Source organism: Lagopus muta, chromosome 22, assembly GCF_023343835.1.
Source record: "Lagopus muta isolate bLagMut1 chromosome 22, bLagMut1 primary, whole genome shotgun sequence".
Lineage (NCBI taxonomy): Eukaryota > Metazoa > Chordata > Aves > Galliformes > Phasianidae > Lagopus > Lagopus muta.
The window spans coordinates 4,511,339-4,529,422 of record NC_064454.1 but is presented as its reverse complement, the minus strand read 5'-3'; the positions used below and the strand labels follow the sequence as shown (position 1 = coordinate 4,529,422).

The window sequence follows — 18,084 nt, the reverse complement described above, 5'->3', positions numbered from 1 at the left end:
GAGCCCCGGGCCGCCGCCGGGCGCTGGGGCGGGCCCGAGTCGCGTCGCAAGGTGCCCCCGCGGGGCCGGGAGGGAGCGGGGAACGCGGCCCCGAGGGAGCGGGCGGAGTGCAGGCAGAGTGCAGGCGGCGGCGCTGCCCGCGGAGCGGCGCACGCGGGGCCGCGCAGGATGCGCGGGGCCCCCGTCGGGGCGGGCCGGGGCGGGGCCGGGGGGGCGGCGGCGCCAGCAGTCAAGATGGTGCGGGCGGCGGCGTCGGGGGTGGGGGCGGCCTGACGTGGGCGCGGGGCGGCCCGTGGGCCGGCGCCGCGGTGATTTGCTGCGCGGCGCGGCGAGCGGCGGCGGCGGCGATGAGAGCGGGCAGTGCGAACTGCCGGAGCAGCCGCCGGCCGCCGTGAGTGCGGGCAGCGGGCGGGCGGGCGCGGGGCTGCCGTCCTCTTCTTCTTCCTTCTCGTCCTTCTCCTCCTCTTTTCCCCCCTCCTCGCCCCGCAGCGATGCGCGGTTGCGGCTCTGGCGGCTCTCCGCTGCCTCTGGGCGCGGAGCTGCGCCGGGCGCGGCGGCTCTCGATCTGCACCTGATGAGCGCCGCGCCGGGTCCGAGCCTTGCGGGCGGGACGGGGCGGCCGCCGCTGCCTGCTGCTGCCGTGCCGTGCCCAGCTGGGCGTGCTCGCAGGCTCCGCGCACCGGGCGATGCGCGGCGATGCGCTCCTACGGCTGCCGCTCTCCTTCCCGAGCAGCAGCCGGCGGGACCGCGGTTCTCAGCGCGCCGGAGCGCTGCGGATGCCGGCCCCGAGCCGAGCGCACAAACTTTTCAGAGCATCGTGACTCGCCGCCGCCGAGCTCCGGCTAACCACCCTCTCCTTCTCTCCTCCCCCGTCCCTCCTCTTTTTTTTTTTTTTTTTTTCTCCTCTTCCCCCCCTCTGTCTTTTGTTTTCGCAGATAGTCGGCACACAAAGCTAGTCCCAGATTTGAGCGACGGTAAGGCACCCTAATGAGTGAACCTCGGGAGCGCTATGGATTTGACTAAGATGGGCATGATACAGCTCCAGAACCCCTGCCACCCCACGGGGCTGCTGCACAAAGCCAACCAGATGCGCCTGGCGGGGACGCTGTGCGACGTGGTCATCATGGTGGACAGCCAGGAGTTCCACGCTCACAGGACAGTGTTAGCTTGCACTAGTAAAATGTTTGAGATCCTCTTCCACCGCAACAGTCAGCATTACACCCTGGACTTCCTTTCACCAAAGACTTTCCAGCAGATTCTGGAGTATGCTTACACGGCCACCCTCCAGGCAAAGGTTGAAGACTTGGATGACCTGCTCTACGCAGCTGAGATCCTAGAAATAGAGTATCTAGAAGAGCAGTGCCTGAAGATCTTGGAGACCATCCAGGCATCCGATGACAACGATGCCGAAGTCACCATGACGGATGGAGGTGCCGATGAAGAGGAGGACAGGAAATCGAGGTACATCAAGGGGCTCTTCATCTCCAAGCATTCCAGCGAGGAGAGCGGCTACGCCAGCACGGCTGGGCAGAGCGGACCAGGCACTATGGTGGAGCAGAGCCCCTCAGTCTCCACATCCTTTGGCCTCTCCGCCATGAGCCCCACCAAGGCAGCGGTGGACAGCCTGATGAGCATCGGGCAGTCACTGCTGCAGGGTGCCCTGCAGCACAACGTCCCCGAGGAGCCGCACGCTGCCGGCCGCCACCCCGGCCCCAGCGAAGTCAAAACCGAAGTGATGCAGGTGGAAGATGCCTCCAGCCACGAGAGCCCACGGCCGGTGGAGTCGGGTGCTTCCAGCGGGGAGAAATCTGATGACAAGAGCAAGGAAGACCCCGGCACCCCGACCCGCAGCAGTGTTATCACAAGTGCCCGCGAACTGCACTACGTCCGCGATGAGAGCGCAGAGCAGCCTCCCGAGGCCGCCCAGGGGATGCTGGTGGGGCCGGAGCAGTCCGCAGCTGCGAGCGAGAAGCCTTTGGGTGTCTACTCCGTGCTCCCTAACCACAAAAGTGACTCTGTGCTCAGCATGCCGCCCTCCATGACATCCACTCTTCACATGCAGCCAGCCCTGGCCGTGTCCATGGACTTCAGCGCTTATGGAGGGCTCCTGCCCCAGGGCTTTATTCAGAGGGAGCTGTTCAGTAAGCTCGGGGAATTGGCAGCCGGCATGAAAACAGAGAGCAGAGCCGTGGGCGAGCAGTGCAGTGTGTGTGGGGCAGAGCTCCCGGACAACGAGACCGTCGAACAGCACCGGTGAGTCCTCGCTGCGTCCGGCTCCACGCGTGCCTTCGGTTGCTTGTTTTGCTGTTGCCGAGGTCTTTTCCTCTGTTTGTTGTTGTATTTTGCTCTCAAAGCAACTGTGACGCTTGGGTGTGATCTTGGTAGTGGGTTTTGATTTCTGACTGGGTGTGCTAACAGCTTAGCATCAAATCCATGCTGCGAGCCCAAAACTGGGATGTGGAGCAGCGTGCGCTCTGCCAGCCTCACACGGAGGGAGAACTGCCTTAACTTTCTCAAGGCTGGCAGCTGTGCCAGAAGCTTCCTTTCAGCGAGTGTTGGGTGGGGTGCATAGCTCAGAGGAGGCTCGAGATGTTGTAGGTGTTTCTTGCTAGCACAAACCCCGCTGGTTTCCCTGGCTGCTGTCTGCAGAGTCCCATACGGTCGCTGCCATTTGAGTTTAGGGATCTGTGCTGCAGATTCCGTGCTCTGCAGATCCTCCCACCCTGTGCTGAGCCCCTGACCCTGGTGTGAGTGCCCAATGCTCTGCAGGGTTTGTTTCTGCAGGGGAGATAGAGACCTGCTGCGTGCTCTTATCCTACTGCACGGATGACGTTTGGGATTGCTGCGTTGCACGGCTCACCGCTCCTGTAGTTTAACACCAGCTTGGTGGTGTTGCTCAGTCGCACGGTTTAGGAAATATTTGCACTTTGCCCAAAGTAACATGCAGGTCAGGCTGGGATTGCTTTATCACCAGGTCCAGCTTTTATCCTCTGGAGGGGGCGGCTGGGGGTGGGTGTGCTCCGGGGGATAATGTGGTGCTCGGTGCCTGTGGGACTGTGTGCTGGCTGCTCCCGGTGCGTGCTGCTATCAGATGCATGCTGCTATCAGATACACACTGCCAGAGTTCCTCGCAGCATCCCCAAAGTGCCCGAACTGAGCATCATCTCCAAATATTGATGAATCAACAAGTTAATTAGTCCCGATGCTCACAACGTCGTGCACACGCAGGGACGGTGAGGGTGCTGCTAGCAGGGGCTGCTCCAGCCCGTGTGGTCGTGGCCATGCAGGTGACCCCCGTGAGAGCAGCAGCAGCTGCATCTCTGGTGCTGCAGCGTTCAGCCCTGCGGAGCTCCGTGAGCTGGTGGTGCTTCGTGGCTCACCGTGCCGTGCTGACAGCCATCCCCCTGCCCCGGAGGGTCCCTCCTGCTTTGTGCACTCGTGCAGCAGGGTTCTGCTTTGTTCCCCTGCATTGTAAGTGGGAGAGCTGGGGTCTGTGTGTGTGCGTGCGAGGGGCAGATGATGCCTGCCTAAAGCTTTTCGCTTGGACGAGGATCCAGCCGTGCTTGCCGTAGGGTGATGCAGGCTGAACGTCACCAAGGGAGAGCTGCAGTGAATGCTCAGTGAGAATTTTAACGTGGCTTCTGCCACGCTCACCAGCACCTTCCCTTCTCCCTGAGCGCAGAGCAGTGACCGATGCTGGAACCGGTTCATAGTCCTGATCTCGTGCCAGGGCTGCTGCTGCTGCTCCGCTCTGTACCTTGTGTTCTGCTGAGGTTTGGGGCTGATCACACAGCAGAGCAGCGTTCGCTAAAAGCACAGCCCCAGAAGGATGGTTTGAGGCAGTGCCGAACTTGGCGCGCTCCTACTTTGAGGCCATGGCTGTGTGCAGTCACTGCGTGCTGGTAAACTTTTCAGAGTTAGCCAAATCCTTTGAGCCGTTTTTAAACTGATTTGTAAGATGGTCTGTGTTGAAAGGTGTTGGGCAACAGTCAAATGAACTTTAAAAGAGGAGGGGAAAAAAAAAAACTCGAAATCCAAGGCAGTTTGTGCATAGACAAGGTTTCATGTGGCTTTTTTATAGTGTTTGCTTTCTGATACGTGGTGAAAATTACCATTTCGAGAGGATTTGTGGGATCCCATTGTATTTATGGAGCTGTTAAACAGCATCCACGCTACGCTGGGATCTATAACTCTCTGCTGGAGCAGTTGTGCAGGTGGTGGCAGCTGCACCGTGCTGCTGCTTTGCTCCCAGGGTGTGCCGAGTGACAGCGGTGTCACCACGGAGCCGCTGCTTTAGGTGACCTCTTTCTGCTGGGCGCCTGTTGGTGTGGTTTTGCTTTTAACCCTGCCCTGGGCACACAGAAGCAGCCCTGTCCCCAGCTGTGTTGCAGGCTGCAGTTGGATGCCTGCTGCTCTGTCTCCTGCTGGATGAGTGCCGGTCTGCCCATCCGTTTGTTCCAGTCCTGTGCTTTCAAGGTGTTGGGTTGATGGGCAGATGCAGCACTTCCAGCACTGTTGGCATTGCCTGAGCTCTAGGTTCGGTGGCTTTTGTGTGCTGGAGTCCCGGCAGGGAGAGGAGAGACCAAAGTGCTCTGCACGGAGAGCACTTAATGAGCCAAGAGCATCCCAACATGTACAGTGTCTGTTTATGTTACGTGAGTGGCTGCATATGGTGTGTATGTTTGTTTACACGCACACATGCCTGGATGCTTATAAATATATATGTTTAGAGTCTGAGAACCTTCTGAGCGCTGCCCCTGCCTCCTATGGGAAATATGAGCACGTGGGGGGAAAAAAAGACCATGGTGCTTCCCCCAGGCCCTGGTTTGGGTGTTCTGCTCAGAGAACACCCAGGGATGCAGGTCCCCATAGGGTCCCCAAACCCCAGGAGCAGCCTCACAGCCACCCTGTGCCTTTTGGATGGCTGTTGGCCGCTTTGTGATCCGTTTTCCCTGTTGACCAAGCTTATGATTTTGACTAATTGAGTGCGTATTGAGTTGGTGACTCTTGAATTCTTTTTCTTTCCTTTTTTTTTTTTTTTTTTTTATAAAAGATTTCCTTCTAGGATCAACAAAGTTCAAACTTAATCTAATGTTAGTATTGATTGCTGCTTCTAATTGCAGACCAAAAAGCTGTAGTTCAGTGGCCCTTTTCCGGTTTGTTTGTATGAAGAAAAATCTCCGCTTCTGCAGGGCTGTGCTGAGCAGCTGCCTGAATCCAGAGCAGTTTGTCATCGTGAGGTTAAATGCGTTCAGACTTTATAAAATGAATGTTTCATATATATATATATTCACATCGAAAGCAGCAGAGAAAGCTGTCAGGGAGATGTGATTCAGTGGTGTCTGTGAGTGGCACAGTTCTCCCTTTTTCCTTCAGTGCATCATCCTTCCATTCTGCAGGGAAAGGGTTTGAAGGGCAGAGCATGCAAACCCACAGTGTGGTCCTTCGGGGTGACCCCGAGCAGAGCTGTGTGCTGGCACTGTTGTCCACATGTCCCTCTGTGACATGAAGATGCCCAGCTGGAAAATGAAAGTTCTTTGTGCCAGTGTTGTCCAAGGCAAATCATAACCGGCACCACGATTCCCATTGGTGCTGTTTTGGCTGTTTTGCCTGCTCCTCTGCCCCTAAATCCATGTCAGTGCATACCTTGGGAAACCTCTCTTCAAATTCCCACATCTGATTTTTGCACGGGTTGAAAGGTGCCACGATTGAGCATGCTCTGGTGGATGATTTTAAGGTTAGGTTTGCCCTGTCACCTGGAACCCCGAACCTTTGCTGTATTTCATGCTTGTGCAGCACAGAGGAGCAGCAGATCTGCTTGCCCACTGCCTTGCCAATTGGGCTCTGCTGGCTCCCCAGAACACACGAGCCTCTCCATGCGATCCCTGCGCTCCTTGATGCGGTGCAGCCAAGTGGAACAAACCGCGGGTCCCTAACAAAGCCCTGGGTTTGAATGGACCCATTGGCTGCTGCTTGTCACTGCGTGCACTGGGACACCTCCAGCAGCTCTGTCTGCAGCAGTGCCGAAGCAAATCTTAAGTGGCTGCGTAGGGAAATATTGCTGCTTTTGGCTCTTTGCTTGCCAACCTCACCTCCATTTGTCTTCGAGTGGATTAGCTGAGCATTGTAATACTAATGCCATTAGGCACGTTGGCACCGCTCAACATGTCACAGTGAGAAACAGATGCAGTATACCATTAAAGCAATAAACGTGATAAATCAGATCCCAAGTGCTTTGTGAGATGTTATTAGTGTTAATTTTGGTAGCCGGGTACAGTAGTTGTTTTTTATTTCATTTTAAGCATTCGGTGATTTATGTTCCGCTGAAGTCGGCTGCAATCGAAACTTTAAAAAAAAGAAAGAGAAGGGAGGGGGGGGGAAAGAAAAAGAATAAATAACAAAAAGGCAGCCCCCAAACTCTGCCCGTGATTATTTCCAGAGTTCGAAGACAACTTGGCAGCTCTTGTTTCTCGCTGATGGGCCTTATTAGTGGCACCTGGCATCATAACCGCCTAATGGAAACCAGCGTTCCCCCACTGCGTGGCCGCTGACAAGTAGCTCTGTCAGTGCAGGGCTGCCATGCGAGGAAGCTCTTATTAGCTTTATGGGCAGGGGGACCTGCCCTGCTCAGGAAATGAATGTTGCAGCCGAGGTCCGCGGCGCTGACCCCGAGCGTGTAACCTGTGAGTGCCAGCCGAGACCCCGCGCAGGATGCTTGGGATTTCGGGCTTTCTCTGGTTCTTGTCATAAGGAGAGAGGGAATACGTTGTGGTATGTTGCAGCCTTGAACTTTTGATTTATTCGGTGGGGGACTTAACCATTTCCATGCAGTGCTTGGAGCGCGGAGGGGGAGCGGCTCGCTTTGGCTTCGGCGCTGGGCGGTCGATTATCGCACATCTTGGTGGTGGATGGCGGCGCCTCTGCAAGCAGAGCTCTGCAGCTGCCCTCAGAAAACACCACGATGTTTTTTTCCCCTTGCCCAGCAACGGGCAGCAGCTCTCCTGGCTGGCTGGTGTGGCAGCACCTGCATGGGGCAGCACGCCGCGGCATGCAAGCGTTGCAGAGCTTTCACTTCTTGTTATCATTCGCAAAGCGCAGTTTGTTAAAATGGCATTTATTGGCTGCATGCAGGATCCCTCTCGCAGGGAATGCACTGTTTCAGGGTGACACCAGCAAATCTTTTTTTTGTTGGGTTGTTTTTTTTCCCCTCAATGTATGGAAGTGCTGTGAGAAGCACAGGTTTGCAGCAGGCTCTCTGTGCAGCCTTCTGTGCCGTGCCGCGATGCTGCCCGTTCCCTAACACTGCTGCCCATATCTGCATGGTAAGAAGATCTGCGTTTTCTTTTTTGCTCATAATTAGCATGAATTTTCTTTTTACTTTTCCCCCCCTCTCCCCTTGACAGCTTCAAGAGAGACTTTAAATGAGTAATTACTAAATATTTCCCGGCAGCCAAACACGGGGCCATGGCATCTCCTGTTGCAAAAGTGAAAAATATTTCTGTTTGCAGTTAATTTTAGTGGCAGGCAGATCATGTTAACTGGGTGTAATTGCTTCCAGATATGGCAGAGGGTTTTGTGTGTTAGGATGAAGGGTCTGGTAAGTGCTCACTTCCTGTGTAAATTAGCCTATTCCATTCATTCTTTCTTTCTGGGCAGCCCTGGATTGTGTCATTCTTCTTGCAATTTTTTTTCCCCTCTCCGGCCTGTGTTAGGCAGCTAAGTGCTTTATAGTGGGTTTAATTCTTCATTTGGCATCACCTTAGCAGCGAGGCGGTGTCCAGATGCTCGGGATGGGGTCTGTCCCCTCTCCTCCAACCCTTTCCTTTGCAACAAAGCCCTGCGCCGTCCCGCTGCCCTGCGTGGCTTTGGGCAGCTGTTGTATTTTTGGGGTTGCATGGCCCAAGAGAGTTTGCACTCCATGGGATGGCTCCATTTTGCACAGCTCTACTGTTTGTTCTGTTTGTTCTGTACTGTTTGTGCGTCCTTCAGACGCACGTGGCCGGTTGTGCTGTCTGCCCAGAGATTTGCTTCCTCTCTGGCTACGGTGAAGATTAGGAATTGAGAAATGTCCATGCAATGGGCGCCCAGAGCGTGGCATGTAGCAGAAATTAAGACAGAAGAGATTTGTGTCATCCGAGGAACAGAGAGAGCTTTCTGCATCATTGCGATGAGTCAATGCAAATAAGGCAGTGGGGAAGGTTGGGGACCACGAATTTGGGCTCGTGAGCTCGAGGACTTTCCATCCCTTTGTGACACCGATTTCTGTTCTGAGCCCTCAGCCTGATCGTAAAGCACTGCTGGGGGGCACACAGAAGTGCCGCCTGGTTATTGGCTCCAGATAATTCTTTATCTGCACCGCAGTGATTCTGAAACAGCCGTTATCATTTTGGAGCACCAGTTTGCACTGGCAGCGTTTCGGATCACTTCCGCAGCTCGTGTGCAGAGATACCTTTACAGGGATAACAGCTGCTGCTTGACCACCAGTTGTTCACGGATAAAGGTGGTTTTTTTTTTTCCTTCTTTCCATCCGTTTTCCAACCAGAGGGAAGTGCTGGGGCACTTTACTCAGCACCCAACCCTATTTGGGGTGGTAGGACCGATGGTGTTCGTGCTCTGGATGGCAGCCAGCGCAGCCTCCATCATTTTCACTGTAGTGTTCTTAACTGATTTTAAGTAGATTACGGCTGGATGCGTGCCCCACTGTGCTAGTTGAGTTTTCCATTGACTTTCGTAATCTTGTCGCTGTTTTTGTTGGCATGTTGTTTAATAAACAAGCTGGCAATATGTAATTTAGGAAATATTTCTCTATTTAAGCAAGGGGGGCATAATTCAGTTGCAACTCGAGCTGCTTGTGGTAAATCCCTGTTGAACGCAGGGCTGTGTTACCTGTGTCAGCATAGGGGTGGTGGTTATCTGGGTGCATCAGTGAGCTGATAACCCTGTGCTCTGCTCATAGGGGTCGGTGTGGGGTGCCCACATGGTGCCCAGGGCTGGGGGGGGCTCAGGGTGCACATCCAGCAGCACACAGAGGGGACGTGGTGCTGTGCCGTGGTAGGAACCTCTGGGTGACCTATAAAGCAGTCAGAAATGGAACAAGTGGAAAAAAAAAAAACAACCAAAAAACAAGAAAAGAAACTAAAAAAGTCCGAAACCCCAAACACCAGAGCATTTCCATTACCTGCTTACCAAGAAGGACGGAAAGAGAAGAAATAAGCTGGAGCCAGTGTTTGCTTTTAAAGTCATTTCTCTGGTCATTTTTAGACATGTGATGTAATTCAGCTTTTGCTTGCATGTGTATCTGTGTAAGCATATCTCTATATGTGTGTGTATATTTCCATACACCCATCTATCTATGTGTATATATATATATACGCACATGTATGTGTATTTATGCACACATGTGCAAAACTACAGAACCATTGCTTAGCATTTGATCTTGTTTTAAGGTTTCTGTTGATGTGCTGTACAGCGGACGCACTCTCCTTGCAGGTCCAAAGTGATTTTGTGCCACCAAGTTTGGGGACAGCGTGCTGGCAGTGAGCTCAGTGCACTTTGCCCTCTGTCACCATCCCTCCTTCTTTTCTCTGTGCATTATTTATAGTAAATGATATTAGAAAGGAGTGTTAAGGAGGAAGTGTGATTCATCCTCCTTGAAACCATTGATGACATATATAAAGGCTAAGTGCTTACTATGTGCTTTTTATTATGGTATTTAAAGGCAGGTTGTACTAATTTTGGAGTGTTCAGGGTAAACCCACGAATACTGTGAATCTAAGAAATTAGATTTAACCACAGCACGTAATACATGTTAAAACAGATGCAACAAAACCCACCTGGGCTTCTTGGAAGTGCACACACACACGAGAGCAAAAGGCTTTCGGAACAGCTAAGGCATTTCCAGATTTCACTCCATCCTGTTGGTTTTTCGGTTAGCAGGTCTGAGGTTCCCATGGGTTTGCTGGGGCTTTGAGTGGTGTGGAAGGTGGTGGTGCTGGGAGCCCTGCCTTGCTCTTCATGGCTGCTCTAGTCTGGGGTGAATGTGAGCCCTGCTGTCTTAATGGGAATACAGTGCTGGGAGGTGATGGCCTTAAGCTGTGCCACAGGAGGTTCAGGTTGGATGTTAGGAAACGTTTCTTCTCCAAAAGAGCAACCATTGGCACAGCTGCCCAGGGAGCTGGAGAGGTCTGTCCTTGGAGGTGTTGCAGAACCGTAGGGACGTGGCACTGAGAGATGTGGTCAGTGGGCACGGTGGGATGGGCTTGGAGGATCTGAGAGGTCTTCTCCAACCTGAACGATTCTGTGATCTCTGGCAGCAGACCTCGCTCTGCAAACCTCACGCTTTCACTGTCACCCCGCTTTCAGTATCCGCTGTCAGCATCAGAAGGTGACACTCAAATCAAGCTGCGCCTTGAAGCAAAGCCGTGCCACAAACCCCCATCTCTGGGATCGCTCCGTGGGGCTGAGCTGCAGCTGGCAGTGGGGCCGGGTGCTTTATCTCAGGCTGGGCACGGGCTGCGGTCGCTGAGTGCCGTGCAGCAGCGGGGCTGTGCGTGGGAGAGCCATGCAGCGGCGCAGCGCTGGGGCTGGGCTGTGCTCTGGGCTGTGGGCAGTGGGCACAGAGCACGTCCTCCGACCATGGGGCCTCTTTCTGTGAAAAGATGAAGGGCTCAGAACCAAATCTTTCTTTACTTTCTTATTCAGCTTTTTTTTTTTTTTTTTGGTTTTGTTTTGTTTTTAATATATATGTATTTTTTTTACCAGTAACAGAGTGACTTCCTCTTTTCTTTCTTCCTTCCTCCTTTTTCTTAGAAAATATCCAAAGTGGTGACAGCGCTTCTGCGAAGGAGAGGGGCCGTGTGGCTGCTGGGGGGCTTTTGGCATGCAGAGCATCTTTGGGCACATCCACCTGTGGCCATCTCTTGGCTGCGGGTCAGTCGGCAGGAGCCCTGATTCCCTCCAGAGGGATCTTTAAGGGGAAAAATTTAATCCCAGGACTTTCTCACTGGGAGAAAAAAGTGATAACTCGCTGTTATTTTTAAGCAGGAGCCTATTTGGGGGTCTTTGTCTCTTCTTGCAGGGCAAAGTTGGAGGGCATTCTCTTATTTCATCTTGCTGTCCTCAGGCATTTTGGTTCATTTGAACTTGGGTGACAGGCAGTTTTTCAGTAGTTTTAAGGGTTTTTTTTTGCATTTTGGGGGTGGAGGGCCCTGTGGGAAGTGGGGCACCCTCAGCTCCCCAGCACTGTGCTGGCAGCATGGGGTGTGAGATTTAAGGATGCAGAGGCAGTCGCTGGTATTGATTTCTGGCTTATCTGACCCTTTAGCTAGAGGCAGCTCTTCCCTCAGTGTCTAACCAAATGTAACTTAAAGCAATGAAGAAATGTATATCATCCTTCCCTTGTGTTAATTAGGGCTGGCCGATGCATTATTTATTGGGGTGGGAGCTGAGATGGGCTGCCCCAGAGCAGGTGCTGGGATGTGCATGGGGAGGGGGCTGCGCTGCCACTGCTTTGCACAGGATGAAGCCCGACCTCATGATTCCAGAAGGGATTCATCCAACAAAAACAGGAGAAGACAGCAAAAGAGAAGAGCTGGGCAGCTCAGAACACTGGGTTCAGTGCATGGTCAGGGTAGGGCTATCAGCATCATGGTACCAACATCTCCATCCCAGCACCAGTGTCCCCATCCAGCCCCGCCACAGGCAGCATCCTCCACCCGCTCGAGGTGGAAAGCAGCTCCCTAATTAGCACCCTTTGTTGCTAAGTGAACAGAAGCCATGGCCGGCTTCCTGATAGTGATACATGTGTCGGGGAGGGGGTCATCAAAAGCACACACAGTGCCTCATTGTGTGGCCACAGGTACGAATGCACCGCAGCCCGTTTGCTCGCCTCGTGACAGTGGTCAGGTAGTGCAGGCCAAGGACAAGAGGCGAACGCAGTTTGTTTTTCTCTCCTCCCTCCCACCCCCCTTCGTTTGCTTGGATGTTCGGTGCTGCCCACAAATGCAGTTGGTGGGGACTGATAAGAATCACTGACCTAAAGCGAGTAATGGAGACTTTCTTCCTGCCAGAATTACAACACAAGAAAACAACAAAAAAAGCCCCACACAGCGCTTTGTGTAGCACAGGTCTCACGGGTCATTGTGTTGTGCTTTTTGGTCTGGTTTGCTGAAATTTCTCGAATGTTCAGGCTGTGAATGTTGAGGTTTGGGGCTTTTTTTGCATCTTCACTGCTCAATCCCCTGCATGAAACCGGGAGCGAGCAGACAAGGACCGATGTTCAGTGCCAGGGGGTTTGGGTTCTCTTCTTGATGAGCCATTGGCACGGTGTTGTCTTTTTTGGCTGCTTTTCCATCCATTAGCTCTGTGATAAACCCAGGCTGCGCTGGCATCTCCTCACCATCTAAATAAATTTGCCTTTGCAAGGCGCCTGTTATGCTGTGATGGAGCTGTATTGAAAAGGACCAAACCAAAGGCTGAACTGTGCCTGTTTCCACCCTCCCCCCCCCACCCTCCTGTTGGATTCAGATATTTTACAGGCAGAAGGCAGCAACGTGTTGTGCATGGGTTGGTTTTTCTCTTCTTTCTGCATGTCGACTCAGTTCCTGTGTTATTCTCCATCCACTGCACTCTCCCTTTGTAGGATTTATTTTCCTCGTTATTAACTAATGAGCTGATTCTTTCACCGTTTTGAAATAACTGTATTTTGCCTTCAATGTGAGAAAAGGAAAATGTCTTAATAGCATAGCACTCCAAAGCCATTGAAGGCATGAATTTACTATTATTTCACACAAATATGTGGATTACTGCACTTCTTATTGCTTAAGCTTGAATTACTGAATCATGGAAGCAGAGAAATAGGAAATGTTTGCATACATGATTTTGGGGGGGCGGGGGGAAGAAAAAAGAAAAGCCTGCTTTGTGAGCTGCAGGAGCAGCTGCAGGGTTGCATTGGGGTTGGCCACGCACTGGGCACAGCTCACTGAAAATGCTGTAATGTCAGACTGAGAACATCCCTACCTGCAACCTTCTGAAGTTGTGAACAAAGGAGGGATTGGATAATGAGCATTTGGGCGTTTAATGATAGGATGGGAGGTGATGGCCTCACATTGCATCAGGAGAGGTTCAGGCTGGATGTCAGGAACAGTTTCTTCTCCAAAGAGTGGCTGGGCACTGGAGCAGGCTGCCCAGGGATGCATGGGGGGGAGGAGGAGTCACCATCCTTGGAGGTGTTCAAAGAAGCCCATGGAGATGTGGCACTGAGGGACACAGTGAGCACAATGGGGTGGGTTGGAGTTGCACTTGATGACCTTAGAGGCCTTTTCCAGCCCTAATGATTCTGTGAGGCTCAGGACAGGACCTTGTGCACTGGTAGCTTCCCAGAGCTGCCACCTCTGGGTGCAGTCACTGCGGGGCTGTTGTTAGGGCCACAGCCCTGCCCAGCACTGTGCTGCTTGGACGGCCCATTCCCTTTATTTCCTCCTGCAACATATTCCACATCCTGAACCTGCGCTGTGGAGTAGGGTTTTATTATTTTATAGGTGCTGTAACAGTCAAATAACATTGTGCAGAGGTTGCTGATGAGCTCTGCCACTGTGCTCCACGGCTGGGTGCTCTCTGGCAGCACCGGGAGCAACAGAGCTGCTCAGCTCCCAGAGTACAGCCCTATTGTCTGCATCAGCTCAGACCTTTCCATCACAGAATCATTAAGGTTGGAACAGACCTCAAAGATCATCAAGTCCAACCACCAACCCATCACCACCACATCTGCTAACGGCGTGTGCCACATCTCCATGTTTCCTGAATGCCTCTTACGTTCATCCCAACACATGGAATGCTCTTCCTGGGGGTGCCCTCTGCTTTAAAAAATGTTTCACTATCATAATGCCATCAGGAAAAAAAGGCCTGCAGAGGAGCATGGAGTTGTAACCACAAAGCATTCCTCCTTGGGCTGGTTGAAGATGTCTGTTTGCATTGTAGCGGGCCATTCACTGCAGAGCAACCAGGGTAAAACATTACCTTGCAATTGCATGGTAGCAGTTTTCTAACTAGCGTGCTGTAAACGTGTGTCTGAAACGTTGCACATATTGCTGGAGCAGAAGCTCTGAAACATATTTTTCTTTAAAGCAAAGTAGTCCCTCATTTGAGACTATTCTTCTGAAGAGTGCCAAGAGGGGTGAAAAATTAATGCGTCTGTCTTTGCATAAAGATTTGATTGTTCTTATTGTTATCCGTACTTAGCTTTGCTCTCAGAGAGATGGGACTGTCTTAAGATCTGCAAACAGAGTGCTCCCAAACTAGATGCAAAACCGACTGCGGTTGTTTTCAGCGCAGCGCTGAGATGATCACAAAAAAATCCCATACGAGGGAGAGAAATCATGCGGAGGAGAATTCTCACATAACAAATTATTGTTCCTGCAAGAGCAGCTTTGAAATCTATTTAACTTTTCAATGTCCCGTACCCTTTTAAATGTTTCAAGTGTATTCTCGCTGATAGGTTACCTTTTCTTTCCCTGCAGGCTATAATTAGTGTCCTTTACACAGAATTGGCTTAGAATTGGATTTGAAGAAGATAAGAATCAAATTACCAGTATTTATCTTGTAAATTCCAAAAGATCTACTTAAAGACACTGTATAAAAGGGATTTTTAAAAAGTTTGTGCTATGAAAATGCAAACTCTAATAGGTGCAAGCAAAGCATCCGCCAGCACTGCGTTTGCAAATCGCTCTTAAATGCGAGATTGCCCAAGTGTTGTTGCATGGAGGAAAGCATTCCTCCTCCTGCTGTACCTCTGCAGCTGTGAGGCAGCCCTGCTGGCTTTCATACCCAACTATTCGTAGGCGGTTGTGTTTTTATTGAATTGGAAGTCGCTGTCTGCAGGTGTGATCCTCCAGCAGCCCGTTCTTGCAGTAATGCTGTCCTGTTGTAGGCGCTGACTCTGTCCCTGCACTGGTAGACCAGTCGGTGCTTTTGGGTGCACGTCGTGGGGGCTGTCCCATGTTTATCTGCCTATCTATGTGTAATAATGCATGCCAGGTATAGTTGAGGTTTATAACAGGCTTGTTACATGATCTCTTGTGCCTGATGCTGGATTCATGAACTACTCTGAAAGCAAGGGTTGCATTTGGTGCATTACATGCTATGTTATCTTCAGCTGTTTGCTCAGCAGCACTGAAGAGCTGTACTTTCATAACCCGATGGGTGATGGTGTTTTTTCAATCCGGGTTAATACAGTGCAGGTAGTGATGGCTGTGACACCACAGCAGAGCAGCTCCTCCAGGTCAGGGTGCAGTGGTGAAGTTTAGTGCCAGTCTGGTGGAGAAATGCGAGAAGGTGGAGATAGAGCTGAGCACTGCAGCATCTGTAAAAGGGTGCTTTCAGTCTTTGCTCTCATGGCTGTTCCCAGGTAGGCTGGAATAGATCAGAAACAGCATCCAAATTCCAATACCTTCTCACAGTTTCCTCCTGCTTTGTGGGGTGGGCAGTGGGATCACAAGGCAAACCGAGCGCGAGAAATGGATGGCAGTAATTTCGGTGGGTTCTGTTTTGACAGAAATTAAGCATCTGAATTTAAATGAAGGTGATGGAGAGCCCGGGCAGCTGAGACTACTATATTTTCATAGCGTAAACAGTTGCAGAAGAAGATTAATAGCATCTGTGTAAACAGTTTGTCGTGGTGGAGAGGGGCTTTTTGGATAGTTGGGAAATACTGATGGCTGCGATGCGCCCCTCGCCTCCGTTTGCCTACAGCCCGCACGCATTCAACCTTCCCGTCGATTCTACAGTAAATATTTCAGACACCCTCAGTCTCGCTCTCCCTTCTCGCAGTAAATTACATATTAAAGTAGCCTGGTAACTGAGCACTGGTTGCTGCGCGATAAGGTCCGGGAAATCAATATGTTTGCTATGTGCCTGCTTGTTTATGACACCTGCCTGCAGAACAGTTGAGCAATGTTCTGTTTGCCAAGGCTGCGCTTCGGAGGCTCGTATCCTCCTGAAACAGAGTCATGATCTTACAGGAGAAGGTGCAACAGCAGCTATTGATTTTTGCTCCCTCCGTGCAGTGTTACACGTGCAGAACAGGGCTGTCTGACAGCCGCCCGCTGCCTCCCGTCGCGGGGGAGAGGCGAGTGGTAAAATAATGTGAGTGATGCTGTTGGACTGTGTGGGATGAGGGGTTGGGATGCGGCCTCTGCTGTCTCCAGGGCTTCTCCTTGGCCCCTGCCCTTGGTTTTAAGTGCTCCCGTAATGCGTCTGGGAAGGGAGGTGGTTCTGTGGGAGATGCTGATATTTAGTGATGCAGGGGAGCAGCACAGAGGATCTGTCCCTGGGTTCTGATGCAGGACAGCCTCGTGCCATGAGCACCTTCCATAAAGCCGAGGCTCAGCCTCTACCACATTTCTGGGCTGGGATCAGCACTGTGGAAGTGCAGGAAATTCCTTCTGTTGACTTCAGAGGTCCAGCCATGCATGATTGACCTGGTGTAGGGAACCTGCTTTGGCAGGGGGGTTGGACTCGATGATCTCTGGAGGTCCCTTCCAACCCCTACAGTTCTGTGATTCTGTGATTCTGTGATTCTGTGATTCTGTGATTCTGTGATTCTGTGATTCTGTGATTCTGTGATTCTGTGATTCTGTGATTCTGTGATTCTGTGATTCTGTGATTCTGTGATGGGAGCCAGCATGTGGGATTATCTGTAACCTTGAGGAGGGATGCTGTACGTCACCAGTTGCTTCTTACAAGGCTCCTTCCAGGTGAGAAATCACCTCTGGAGGGAGAGGAATGTCCAACATGGCCATCTCCACAAGGAATAGCCATGATCACCCATTGCAGCAGTGGTGGAATGAAATCAGAGCCCCTGCTCTCATTGGTGCATTCATTTGAAAAGCCAGAAGTGCAGAGAGAGAAAGAACAATACAGGAATTAAAGGGGAAATCTGTCTGCATGACTCACTTCTTTTTTTTTTTTTAAATCTAAAGTTAGCAAGCTGAAGTAATTGACCTTTTGACCCAGATATGAAGTTGGGAGGTAAAAGGCACGACTTGCAAGATTTTTGTAAAACTGTTGACCTCTTACAAGATTAAGTCAGAGATAATAGTAATTATAAACAGCTTACGGTGAGTCTAATCAATAGTGAACTTTACCTCCTTCCTAAAACTGAAGGTCAGGTTTTTACTGCAGTAAAGATAGTGACTGCTGGTTTTCCCACCATTGCTAGCAGTAAATGTCTCTCTTTGTAGGAAATCTATGAAATGAGCGTGTATGATTCCCGTGGGTGCCTGGGTATGAGGAGGGGGAATGGAGCTGCATGCTCCTGGAAGTTGACTTCTGGCTCTTCTTGCAAGGGAGAAAATGAGGTCTTTGGTTAGCATCGCTGTGAGCAATTAGGGAGATTGCAGAAGGGAAGGTTTCTGCCTCATCCTTCTCTAAATATTGTTGCCCTCTCGCTATTTTACAGCGCTAGCAATTACCCTCTGTATGCAGTTAGATTCCTTAGCAAACCCGTCACTGTAAGAGCGATCAAAAAATCCTGAAAAGCAGAGCTCCTGGCTGCTGGCCATTCCTTACTGTGCTCCATTTCGGATACAGCACTTGGCAGAAGGGAAGCTGGAAGCATGGCTCCTTTCCCTCCCTGCTGGCTTACCAGCATTGGTCGGGAGAAGGTCGGCTCTGGAGCTGTGCTGTGTGATGCTCAGCCGGCGCCCTGTGCTCCTCCACCGCCTTCCCCTTGGCAAGCTGGAGCACAGCCAGTGTTTATGAAGTTAAAAGCAGTCGGGTATACTGTCAGACTTAAATATTGGCAAACAGAGGCAGCGTATGGAAATTTGTTGCCTGTCATTTGTTATGGGGAAGTTACACTTTATCCATCTCTATCCCCCTAGGAAAGAAACCACAGATTTGCTTCTAGATAGCCGTAAATACAGGCACAGTGAATCTAGCTCGTTATTGCGGGTGGTGATAGGATACATATAGAACAGTTTACATGTGCTGTGTCATACCGAGCAGGGCAATGGTGCACGTGAGCACCGTTGGGCACCCATGGGACAGCCCCAACCCCATGGAGACACGCAGCACCGGGACTGGCAG

At 51.5% G+C, this 18,084-nt stretch overlaps 1 protein-coding gene across 2 annotated transcripts in view; it reads left to right on the top strand.

Moving 5' to 3' along the window:
• The first annotated feature begins 275 nt into the window (after nucleotides 1–275).
• ZBTB16 (zinc finger and BTB domain containing 16) overlaps nucleotides 276–18,084 on the top strand; it is a 72,120-nt gene continuing 54,311 nt past the window's right edge. The window contains exons 1-2 of one of the 2 annotated variants that reach the window (XM_048968430.1): nucleotides 276–391; nucleotides 940–2,253. In XM_048968430.1, the coding sequence (XP_048824387.1) occupies nucleotides 1,010–2,253 (1,244 nt within the window). In that variant the 5' untranslated portion in view covers nucleotides 276–391; nucleotides 940–1,009. Of the gene's footprint in view, nucleotides 392–935; nucleotides 2,254–18,084 lie in introns of both variants that reach the window. The other variant, XM_048968429.1, reaches the window with a different exon arrangement.